We start from the raw sequence: 12,465 nt of genomic DNA, 5'->3' as shown, positions 1-12,465 counted from the left end.
GGCCGGTTGGGGCGCCTGGGTGGCTTAGTCGGTTAAGCATCCGACTTTCGCTTAGGTCATGATCTTGCGGTTCGTGGGTTCGAGCCCCGCTTCGGGCTCTGTGCTGACTGCCAGCTCAGAGCCTGGAGCCTGTTTCAGTCTGTGACTCCCTCTCTCTGACCCTTCCCTGCTCACGCTGTCTCTCTCTCTGTCTCCTAGAAATTAAAAAAAAAAAAGCATTAAAAAAAAATAAATAAAAGAAAAAAAAAAAGAAAAAGAAAAAAGAAAAAGAAGGCCGGCCAAGATTCTGACCCTAAGGAAGCTATGCTGGGATTTAGAATTTACATTAAGAACTTTTATTTCACTGGGCACCTGGATGATTCAGTTGGTTAAGTGTCCTGATTCAGCTCAAGTCATGATCTCATGGTTTGTGAGTTTCAGCCCCATATGGAGCTCTGTGCTGACAGCTCGGAGCCTGGAACCTGCTTCAGATTCTGTCTCCCTCTCTCTCTGCCTCTTCCCCTGTGCTCTCTCTCTCTCTCAAAAATAAACATGAAAAACAAAATTTTAAATATATAAGAGAACTTTTATTTTACCATGTCTTGACTATTGGAAGAGGTTAAGTAGTTGGTCCCTAAATTATTTCCTCCGGAGAAGAGCGCTAGATGATTTCTGTCCAGCCTCTCGTGCAGTCGAGGTGGCCAAGGGCCTGGGCTCTGGAGGTTATAGTTTTCCCCTTCCAGGCCTGACCCATAAAACTTCTTTTGAAAAAAAAATTTTAATGTTTATTTATGTTTGAGGAAGAAAGAGAGACAGAGCATGAGCGGGGGAGGGGCAGAGAGAGAGGGAGTCACAGAATCCCAAGCAGGCTCCAGGCTCTGAGCTGTCAGCACAGAGCCCAATGAGGGGCTTGAACTCACGAGCTATGACCTCATGACCTGAGCCAAAGTTGGACATTTAACCGACTGAGCCACCCAGGAAGCCCTGGTCCCTAAAACATCTTATGCAATCATCAGTGATCTCTCCTTCCTCTGATTTGCCACCCAGATGTAGAGGATCCAGTGGGGGCCTGTGAGGGGCTAGAGGATGACACAGCCACTAGCTGGAAGGAAACTGGGTTCCCAAATGACCGTGTGGAGCACAGCTTCCTCACCAACCTGCATTGAGCTGTGACAGGAGTGAGAAATAACCTTTTCTTGGGGATTTTTGTTACAGCAGCTAGCTGCCCCTGTGGAATGCTAGTATTTCTTTCTGGTGGCTTCTTCTGTGTCTTCTTCCTTGAATCCTCATCTTTCTCTTAGCAGCTAAACAAAAGTCTCTCTCAAAAGTCAGAGCTCTTGTGGCTACCTTTCTCTGAGTCGGCAAGTGACCCTAAGTCCTGATCTCCTCAGCCAGCAGGCTTCTCCTAATCAGACAGGCTCTACACTCTGTGTGTTGACTCCTTCCTCCTCCTTACATTCCACACAAGGCAGAGGCAGCCACCCCCTCTGCATTCTGCTGCCCAAGTGGCCTTAGCTCTCCCCTCAAACTGGGCAGAGTCAGCCCCAGCCCCCTTCTCAGGGCCAGCACCCTAGGCTATGTCTACATCACCTGTTGCTTGGACTGTTGCAAAAGCTATTTTTTAAAATTAAGAAATATTTTAAGCATCAAGAGGGGTACAGAGACTAATATAACTAACACGGGTCCTTATGACCAACTTTGTTAAATCTTAATATTTTGCTGTATTTGAAAATGAAAAAAAAAAAGAAGAAAAAAAAGAGGGAAAAGTGACTCAGATCTAGGAAGTGAAAAGTTTATGTTATCTCTTACATGGCATTGGATAGAATTTTATAGACGACTGGGGCACCTGAGTGGCTCAGTCTGTTAAGTGACTGACTGTGGCTCAGGTCATGATCTTGCAGTTCGTGAGTTCAAACCCCACGTCGGGCTCTGTGCTGACAGCTCAGACCCTGGAGCTTGCTTTGGGTTCTGTGTCTCCCTCTCTCTCTGCCCCTCCCCTGCTAATTTTCTGTCGCTGTCTCTCAAAAATAAATAAACATCGATGAAAAAATAATTTAATGGTAGACTTACTTAACATCAAAATTTACATAACATGCCATGCTTACATTTTTTTCTGTTTTTCTATGTTGCATAACCCCTGATGTAATAGGAACCCAATAACAGCACATACCTGGTGGTTTTATTGTTACAGAGAAAATGCGACTTGGGGTGCCTAAATTCATTCACAGAACTAGGTTTTTGTCTGTGATTATTGTCATGAACTCTCAGAATTTAAAAATGTGAGGTATGTATCTATATATCCATATCTATGTCTATCTATATCTATATGTCTATGTCTATATCTATCTATATCTACATCTGTATCTACATATGAAACATTATAGACATATTTGAAGTCCTCTACCTATATACTGGGTATATATGTTTCTAGTTGAGATTTGAATTTATTTGATTGCTAATGAAGTTAACCATTATTTATCTGATTTATTTTTTAATTTTCTTGGGTGTGATTTTCTTTTCACCTATAATTTGCCCACTCAAAATAGTGTGTCCTTTTTTGATTTATGAATTCTGGCTGCTAAGCCTTTATCAGTGATATGCATTGCAAATGCCATCTCGCTGTCTGCGCTCCTCCTTCCACTTTATTTCTGATGTCTTCTTTTTGTACTCAAGTTTTGCATTTTAATATAGCCAAGCACCACACTTCCCCTGTGGTTTGTGCTTTTGATGTCTTACTCAATAAATATTCCTCTACCCTGAAGTCATAAAAACTCTTACATTTTTGTCTAAACATTTTATTGTTCAGCTATTGACACGGGGATTTGTAACCCACCTGGAATTCGTTCTTGTGTAAAAAAACCTAAGGCGAGAATCTAATTTTGTATTTTCCCCATATGGATAGATGGTTATACTCAGACCATGGCATATTTCTCTCCTCTGCCCCTGATTCATATGCCCGCTCTCGCAAAAATCAGGTTTCCATCTGTACACAGGTCTGTTTTCTCACCCCCCAATTCTGTTGCCCTGGTCGATTTTCTATTCCAAGAAAATCACACTGTGGTCCTGAGTCTCGGTTTCCAGTCAGGTAAGACCATCTCCTTTCCCCATGGACTTGTTATTCAAATTTGTCTCGGCTATTCGTTTCGAATGCTTATTGTTGCAAAACAAACTACTCCAAACCTTAGTGGCTTGAAACACCAACCAAAACGGAAAACAGATACGTCAATGAACAAAATGTTGACATATTGTGTGGCATGCCTAAAGAGCGTGGGGGGTGGGGGAGGGGAAGGTGAAGGGAGGACCCAGCTGGCATTGGGTGGCACGTCTTGGGAAGGATGGTGCCTAAAGTCTGCTGGTGTCCCAAAGGTCCAAGAGCAGCACCCTCCTGTGGGGCCTGAGTCTTGGGCGCCTCACCTACCATTACCACATCACTGCTGAGATAGGGAAAGGTGTACATTCCCAATGTCACAGCCCTGAAAGGTGCCCTGGGGCCTTTGGTGGTGACAGAAGGGGCGGTCCTACCCCCCCTCCACCCCGGGGTAAGGGTGGGCAGGAGGGACCTGGGCCTTTTATCTGGGGACACTGGTTAATTAAGAATCCCTCTTCTCAAACTCCCCAGCTACATCAGCCACAGCCCTACTATCCCCTCTTGGCTCCTGGAGTTCTATCAAAAAAGTCATGCTTCCCACCTCCCCCAAGCACCATTAGCATTCTGTAGCTCTAGCTGTGATTGCCTGGTGTTACTGTTTTGTCATACATATCTACCCGCTGCACATGTGCGCGCATGCATACAGGAACAGGGACGAGAAAGCACTGTGGCTAAAATTTCTGGTCTAGGACCCACCATTTATTAGCTGTTAGACTTTGGGAATTTACTTAACCTGTCTGTGCCTCAATTTCCCCATCTTTAAAATGAAGGGAAAGCACTTACCTTATGGGGTTGTTTAAGCCTTTAATGTATGTAGAGGAATGTGGCCATAAGAACCACTCCATAATTGTTGGCTTACTAGATTAATCACTGTATCCCCACCTCTGAGCCATGGCTGGCGGGCAGCAGGCCCCTTATAAATACTGTATAATGATTCTAACTCCAGGGTCCCTAGTTTGAGTAAAGCCTTCGGGTTTGGACAGTGCGTAAGGAGCCTGACCTCCGGGGTGGCTCATGGCGTTGTAGCCAGGATACCCGAGTTGAGAAGACCATGGTGAAGATGGGCTTCCCCGGTGGATATGTAGACTAAAATATAGACCAAGAGGCTCAGGAGCCTAGAACAATGAAGAACAGAGGTCTAATGAGGCCGTAGGTCAGTGCCAATGGCCTTCTCAGAGCAAGGCCAGGTAGGGTGGGAGGTTAGGATACTGCAGGTGCCCAGCCTCTAGTAGTCAAATCTGGGACACTGGAAGGGACAAGGAAGAGACCTGGAGAGCCAAGGTGATGCTCAGAGCATCCTGTTCTCCACCTCCTTCAACTCGGAGTTGTTCCTGAGTGTTCTGAACAGCCACAAACTGGGGACAGAACCATATCCTCAACACTGGGAACCTGGGATGTCACGAGTGACAAGCATAACTTGCCTTCCTCCTGAAGAAGACCTCGTCATCACACCTCAGCCTGCCAGACCTCAGACCACCCACCCTTGCCCTCTCCAACCGCTCTCCTTTCTTGGCCCTGAAGGAGCCACAGCCTCAGTTCCCATCCTGGAGGCAAAGCTGATGTCTCACTGTGACTGAAGGCAAGCAAGTTCCTGTCTGACAAAACCATTCACACACAAGCTGTCTGAGCAATAGGCAGCGAATCCCCTGTCCTCCAAGAGATTGGGACAGACACTGCATGACTCACTGGGGTTTTGCAGAACGGACCTAGTCTCCTATTGGCAGTTGGATTCGATGATCTTTAAAAGTCACTCTTGAGAAGTGACGAACTGATAATTCAAGCAATCTTTCCCATGACATGGTAGGACAGCACCTTCTGCCCCCATGGCCTGGAATTCCCACAATTCAGAGTCACTCTTTGGGGGCACAGAATTTTAAAAGGGCCCTGTTTCCATAAGGGTCCTGTAGAAGTGTACTTGGGCAAAGCAGGGGGTGGCCCTCAGCCTGCTTTGTTGGAGACACAGCTAGCAGGGTAGATGATGGTTTCCATGGAAGGTGGGGGAGCCCAGGTCAGGTCCAGCAAAGCTGCAGGGGCCAATATAGGGAGGGAAGCTCCCATGCTCCCTGCTCCCACCCAGCAAGGCCAGGGGTTAGGAGAGACTCTTGAATGGTGGGCACTGCCCATGTCCTGGCAGGGTCATTTGTGAGAATCAAAATCGGGAGGAGAGGAAGGAGCTGGAGTGGAGGGGTAGAACTTTCCAGCCTGGGTTAGCGGTCCTGAGAGGTAGTTGGGGATGGAGGAGGGCTGTCATGAGGAGAGTCACCAAAGAGGAACTTGCACAGTATGTCAGGATTTCGCAGCCCCTGGTCAGGAAGGAAGTGAGGGTCACAGAGTGGGGGCGAAGATTGGGTCACTCAGAGGCACTGGGATCCAAACCCTATCTAATTGGTCTTTGCTCTAATAGCCCTCCTCCTAGGCCCTGGGGAGGTGAGCAGGCAGGTGTCTAGAAACCCCTTCTATGGGCCCCAGAGCCCGCCCATCACAGCCTTTAGACTCAGAGCTTCTCTCCTGTGGAGTGATAAGGTCTTTTCTTTCCTCCCCCTTCCTCATCTCCTTTGTAGGAAGGGATGACCTTTTCCTGGTTTGGGACCACCTTTGTCCCACTGAAGTCCCCATATCACTGGTAGAGCAACCCCATGCCTCGCAGGTACTTGCTAAGTGTTCACTGCCCAGTGAAGTCTGCCTTCAGCTCCTGAGTTTCCCCTTCCAGGGCAGTCGACTTGGAGAGCTGGGGTCTGTTTCCAGCGATGCTGGCATATTCCACAGTCAGAAGGCGGTCAGGCATGGGCCTTGGGTTGGGGTGGGTGTTGACATAGATGGAGTCCTCAAGGCCAAAGTGGCTCAGGTAGGTAAGTGAGGCATAGCAAATGCCCCCAGCATCCTCATCAGAGCCCATTTGTTGATTGGAGCCCTGGGAATCAAAGAAGAAAGATGTTCATTGTACAGATCATAGCTGGGAATGGTTGGTCAGTGGCCCCCAGGCTGCCCAGAGTTGGGTGGGAAACAGAGACAGGGATAAGGTGAGGGGCAGAGTATGGAGCTTGCAGACCCTCTGGGAATAGCTGAAGCCAGCAGAGTTTCCATCACTGAAACTGTTTAAGAATAGGCTAAGGAAGGCTATGTTGGGCATGATCCAGGGACCGACAGCACTGGCATCACCTGGCAGCTTGTTAAAATCTCAGATTCCACCCAAGATCTATTAAGTCAGTCTCTGGGGGTGGGGTCCAAGAAATTCTGTTTGAACACGTTTTCTAGGTGATTTTCATGCACACTCAAGTTTGAGAAGCACTGAGCTAGAAGAGCCCTTGGTAGGGATGCCATGTGTAGAGTTGATTCCAGCGTTATAGAGGGTTGAACCAGATAGCTTTAGATCCTCCCCATCCTGCGATTCTGCGATTCTGCGATTCTGCGAGTCTTAGATCTTTAGACAAGACAGACCTACCCAAGGGCAACAGCCTGGCCCTCAGCTCCCGATGACAGGGCACGTAGAGGGCCATGCTTTTACCATGGGACCTCTTTCCCCCTAGCTGCCTGGACTGATGGCAGCCATCATAGGCTGGCTCTGGACCCATGAGATAGACTCCCATTAATAGCTGTCTCCTGTGGGGGTGAAGGCCAAAAGCTGAAGCAGCCAACTTCTCTCTTTGAGTTTGAACTGGAAAATATGGGGCAATGGGTACATGCAGATGAGGCAACATGAGGAGTCACAAGTGATTGCAAGTCCAGACTGAACAGAAACTCCAAGTCCACAAGCTGGGAGGCTGAAAAAGACAAGAACACCAACAACAAGGATACCCAGGAAAGCTGAGATGGCCTCTGCCTTGATGAGGAGTCTTTCCTGTGCTCAGTGGTCTGTTCCTTCTGGGCCGAAATGCTGTCGTAGATGTGGAATTTGTCTTCACCTGTGAAGAGAAGAGTCCGGTTTGGGGCAGGGACCTCTCCCTAGGCTCTGGTCTCTTGGGAAGGCTGGAGTGGTGAAGGACCCCTCAGGGCAGAGGGGACCCTGGCGCGGGAAGGGCTGGGGCCCGGCCCAGAAATCCCACCCTGCCCAGAAGGTCGCAGCGAGGTCTGGGGGCCCAGCAAGTGCAGAGGAGTGTCCACGGAGCACAGGTTAGGGATAAGGAGCAAATCAAGCTGGTGGCCTGTGGCTCATTTGAATAAAACTGGTAAGCTTAATTAACTCCAGTCACTGAAAGTTCCAAATTGAAACATCTAACATCTATAGAAAATAATCTATTTGCTGGTGAAGTTATCTGTAACACCTTTCAAATTTTCGGGCCAAGAGCCACAATGAGAAACATTTTATCTTATTCCCACATATACGAATACACACACTCATACACACACACACACACACACACCCCTAAAAGTCCAATGAAAACATATTTGTTGTTCCAGTGTACAAACCACTGCAACATTTTGCTTTTCTATTTTATTTTATAAAAATAGTATTGACTATGACTTTACATGGATTGAAAAATACGTATATAAAATTTTACAATCCATGACTACATTAGGATTTTTATAGCTTGAAAACTTAAAATCAATGAGGTCCAACATAACCCTGACCTGCTTCCACGTTTCAATCTTGTCAACAGACACAGCACTGGATTACATGGTTAATAAATACACAGCACATATGTGCTGAACAAACCAAACACACACGAAAACAGGAACCACCTAAGGGTACTAATATGATAAGCCATGCACAAAATGCTGATGCCATGACAGGTGGTTAATGCTAAAAACTTACAACTCAGAAGATTAAAAAGTCCTTCCTGTGCTTTTAGGAAGACAAAATTTAAAAACAATAGTGGCAATCAGGGGCCCCTGGGTGGCTCAGTCGGTTAGGCATCTGACTTCAGCTCAGGTCATGATCTCGTTGCTCATGGGTTTGAGCCCGGCATCAAGCTCTGTGCTGACAGAGCCTGGAGCCTGCTTCAGATTCTGTGTCTCCCTCTCTCTCTCTCTCTCTCTCTCTGCCGCTCCCCTGCTTACACTCTGTCTCTCTCTCTCTCAAAAATAAATAAACAGTAAAAAATTAAAAAACATAAATAAAATAAAAACAATAGTGACAGTTAAAAACCAATACCATTGACCAGAAAGTCTTTTAGGTAAATTTGTTTAAAAATCTTTAACTATAGGGGCGCCTGGGTGGTTTAGTCAGTTAAACGTTTGACTTTTGATGTTGGCTCAGGTCTTAATCTCACCACGGTTTGTGGGACCGAGCCCCTCGTCAGGTTCTGCGCTGTCAGTGCAGATTCTCTCTCCACCTCTCCCCCTGCTTGCACTTCCCTCTCTCAAAAGAAATATATCTTTTTTTTTAAACAAAAAAATAAAATCCTTACCTATAAAAAGATGGCACATTATACGATCCCAACATGATACCAGAAAGCCCAACTTTAGGCAAATTAGGCCTAGAGGGAGCTGACCTTGAGCCTCTGAAGAGAATGATCCTGCCCGCTGCTCTGGCAAAGCAAGAGAACCCAGGGGATCGGGCCACCTCATCTTGCAAGTCTCAATTTCCTTGGTGGTAAAGTGGGCGTAATAAGCCTTGTCCTCATGGCTCGCGGGCAGGAAGACTTCATGGCCAAGCCCTCGGTGGTCTGCTCTGAGCCAGCACCGGGGTTTACCTTTCCCGGCGTTTCCTTGGGTTTTCCTGAAGTACAGGATCACGAGGATGGTGAGCAGCAGCAGCAGCACGATGGCCACCGTGGTGCTGGGAACGATGAGACGCCAGTTGTCTTGGGGGCTTTGGAATAAAGAACAACCAGCCGGGTGAGGAAAGTGGGAGCCAACCTTCTGCGGGGAAGCCACCCCTCCCCCCATGCGTGTGTTGCTCGTGACAGCCCCTCCCCCTGAGCTGGCCAGGAGGCAGCCCCATGGTCAAGGACTCTGCCCCGTAAGCCATGCACGTCTGGCCACGCCTGGGCTATGTTTCCTCCTCTGTGAATGGGGAATGTTTCCGATGTCCGCTGTCTTTGCTCCTTTTCCCTTCTCTGGCTGCTGTCCCCGCACTTGCCCCTGGGCCTCTGTTGCAGGGTCTGCACTCACCCCTCCCCCAGGCTCCCCTAGACTATTCTTGGTCCCTGTCACCTCAGCCTGCCTGTGAGACGGGCTCAGCTCTCAGAGAGCACTGGTGTCTTGTGACCCACAGCTCTGCCATGTGATAAACGCATTTGAACAGGGCCTGTCTTCAGTCATAGGCAGAACACAAAAGTAGGCTTTCTTATACCACAGCAGGGTCCCAGGGGCGTCAAGGGTCAAAGCCGTAAGCCCCGGGGGCAGCAGCTGTAGGGACACCTCTCAGCTCCATGACCAGCTCCACCTAGTTTCTGAGCGTACTGCCTTGAAGCAAGGGATCGTTGTTTGCAAGAGCCCGGGGGTTCCCATCCATCGTAGTGATGGTGTTTGCAGAGACGGCAGGGGAGGAAGGAGTCTGGAAGAAAGCAGCTATCAGGTCAGTCCCAGGGGCTGGGGCCTGGAACGCAGCAGCCAGGGGTAGAGAAGAAATCAGGCCACAGGTTGTGACGACAAAGCGCACCCTTCTCCAGGACGCCTGGGGCTGGAAGAGGGGTGACGCTAAGGAAGCAGACACTGGTCACAGGCCTGGCACTGGGCCAGACACAATCCCACTTAATCCGCACAGCAACTCTGTAGGACGGCGGTTCCACCGCGAGGCAAACTTGGCATTGTCCAGAGACATTTTGGTTTGGTTGCCACAACTGGGTGGTCTCAGGGAGGTTTGTGCTGTTGCTGTCCCAGGGATGCTGCCACACAGGGCACCCCTCCCGACAAACGTCAGTCGTGCCCAAGGTAAACAACCCTGCTGTAAGGTGAGACTGTTATTGGCCCCATTTTGCAGATGGCAAAACTGAGGCTCAATGAGGCAAAGTGACTTGAAGCAAACTGTTTGACTCCCATCCCTCCCTCCCCCCAAAGCCAGGTGTCTGTAAGCATGAGGTAGCTAAAGGCATTTGGCACAGTTGGCCAAGGACGGGAAGAAGTGGAGGGCAGGGAGGACCCGGAGGCAGGTGACAGTACCTGTCAATGGCAGGGCTGGTGGCAGAGGTCCAGGCTGTGGTCCCACTGGTGCTCCTGGTGGTCAGTGCGGTTGAAGCTGAAAGAGATGACAGTAAGAGGAGCACTCCCATGTGTTTGCCCCACATTGTGGGGCCCCCACTTCTAGCCTGTGGTCCTGGGGAAGATAGGCCCACACAGGGCCCTGGGCCAAGTGGGGGTATTACCCTGAGTGGTGTTGGATTTCCCTCGCGGTAAAGTGCCACAGTGCAAGTGGCTTTAGATTAGGATCACACTATCACTTGGATATATTCCAGTCTTTTCTGTGTTCTTTCAACATGTCATGTACTCTCCACCCATAGTACTTCCCTTCCACCTGCCCCCACTTTTGTCTCTTCCAGAAAAAGTCTTCCTCCTTCATTAAGGCCTGGGCGGTATCACCTCCTCTGGGGAGTCGTCAGGAGAATCCATACTACTGCTTCCTCCAGTTGGCCTGGTCCCTCCCTTCACGGGGCCACCATCCAACATGCTTCCATTATGCCCCTTACCACCCACCATCCTAACCCTTCGCAACTCTGACGTTTTCAAGAAATACACCTGGGGGCTCCGATGGGGAACCCCGTCAATCTCCCCATCTGAGGCTTATGGTCTCTTGACTATAAGGCGCAGGTCCAGGGTGAGGACCCATGTCCTCGGAGCCCTTGGCCGGTGCCACTCCCAGCCTCACCCTCGAAGCCCCACGTCTGCCTGGCTGCCAGCTGCCTCCTGCCTGTCTGTGTTTCTTAACCCAACCGGCTTCCTGGGACTCCAGCACAACCCTTTGAGAGAAGGTTAGGGGTTGGGGTCCAGAGTCAGGATGCCCAGGAATGGCCCAGTCATCAGCCAGTTTTGTCAAACTTGAGGGAGCCTCACAGTCATTACAAATCAGTCGACGAGTCTCATTAGCAGCGACAAAAATGCTCAGAGATGCGTGTGATGGGAAAGAAAGAACCAGCTGAGCCAGCAAGTCAGAGTTCTGCAGGTTCTGCCTGAAACCAGCGGTGACCTTGGGCAAAGGGTGCTGCTGCCCAGCTGTGAGCGCCATGAAGAAAATGCTTTTAGGGTCCTTGCCAGCTCTAACACCCTGTGATTTAGGAAGGCTGAGGACCACGCGAAGAAGGGCAAGAACTCACCCCGAGATACCACCAGACGGATTTTTCTGAGAATGAAGGTCTCGGAGGATTTGTAGAATAGACATGCGTAAAGTCCGGAGTCTTCCACCCTGAGCTCAGTCATGGTGACGATGAAGTAGCCTGATTTGGGATCATCCTGAATGGAGTGCCGAGGCTCCGACACTCTCGGGAGCCTGGGGTGGTGGGTGGCTAAAATGGTACAAATACTTTCTGGAGAGTACCTGCACCAGGCTCTCACCATGTTCGAACTTGGCCAGTACGGGTACGGGCACTGCACAGAGACTGTCTGCCCTTCCAGTTTATGCAGTAGCTTCTGTTCCCAGGAGCCTGAAAAGAAACTCTCGGGTCATTTGTCTGCAGATGGGCACCTTCCACCTCAGAGAGGGCCCCAGAGGCAGCCTCTGGCCCCAGCCCCACCCTGCCCCTGTCCCCTTCTGACCCACCTCCCCCGCCACCACCTCCCCCTCCTCTTGCCCGGTTCCTCCCTCTGTCCGCATCACCTGAGGCCAGGAGCATCAGCAGGACAGAAGCAGGCAGCAGGTGGGTGGCCCCCTGGGCCATGACCCACTTCTTGAGCTGGGGTGGGAGAGAGAAGCCCTGAGGACAGGGAGCCTCTGGTTGGGGGCGGGGAGGGGACTCAGCACAGCCCCCCTAGCTGGTCCGGGGAGAAGAAGAGCACCCCAGTGGGGCAGCGGGAGGCCTCGGAGTAGGGGACCCTCCGGCTGCAGGTGCTACAGGTGGGCCCGGAAAGGCCTCGACCCCGAGACTGGACTGAGGCTCCGGGGGACTCTGCAGCTACCGCTGGCTCTTTCCTGCCCAGCCTCTTCCTCTTTGTCACCCCTGGGGTGGGGATGTAGAAAGCTGCGAAAGCCCAGGAAGTCACTGGTGAAATCAGAACCTATTTCTCATTTCTTTCTCCCTTCTACCGGACCACTTCCTTCCCACCCAGGAAAGCCCTCACTGAAGGAGACTGACACAGGAGATGCTTTGGAGGTGCCGGGCGACCGGTCCAGGCCTGCCTGGGAGCTGGGGGGCTGTGGGACTGGAGGGGCAGGGGAGAAGAGAGAGGGAGAGTCATTTCCAGGAACCAAGGTGCCGGGAATCAGGGAATATTCTAGCAAGGGAGGGAGAGAACGAAACTGGGGG

General features: G+C 50.2%; 1 protein-coding gene across 1 annotated transcript; it reads right to left on the bottom strand.

Moving 5' to 3' along the window:
• Positions 1–2,017: 2,017 nt before the first annotated feature.
• On the bottom strand, positions 2,018–12,352 carry LOC120238701 (natural cytotoxicity triggering receptor 2-like). The gene is made up of 6 exons (XM_039242610.1): positions 11,820–12,352; positions 11,320–11,646; positions 10,172–10,247; positions 8,761–8,879; positions 6,923–7,029; positions 2,018–6,038 (listed from the first exon to the last, which is right to left on the bottom strand). Exons 1-6 carry the CDS (start codon positions 11,878–11,880, stop codon positions 5,790–5,792), a joined length of 939 nt encoding a protein of 312 aa, XP_039098541.1. The 5' UTR covers positions 11,881–12,352; the 3' UTR covers positions 2,018–5,789.
• Positions 12,353–12,465: the final 113 nt, after the last annotated feature.

The sequence above is a fragment of the Hyaena hyaena genome, unplaced genomic scaffold, assembly GCF_003009895.1.
Source record: "Hyaena hyaena isolate Hyena2069 unplaced genomic scaffold, ASM300989v1 scaffold_211, whole genome shotgun sequence".
NCBI lineage: Eukaryota > Metazoa > Chordata > Mammalia > Carnivora > Hyaenidae > Hyaena > Hyaena hyaena.
Note: the sequence above shows the minus strand (reverse complement) of the source record. Positions and strands in the feature narration are given on the sequence as shown.

Bases quoted from the DNA above. Each gene is read 5' to 3' on its own strand.
- LOC120238701 (XM_039242610.1), bottom strand. From the start codon at position 11,880: ATGGCCCAGGGGGCCACCCACCTGCTGCCTGCTTCTGTCCTGCTGATG. The intron at 10,248-11,319 runs GTGAGTTCTTGC...CATCTCTTTCAG, and splicing joins CCGTCTGGTGGTATCTCGGG to CTTCAACCGCACTGACCACC. The intron at 6,039-6,922 runs GTATCCTTGTTG...TTTGATTCCCAG, and splicing joins GGCCATCTCAGCTTTCCTGG to GGCTCCAATCAACAAATGGG.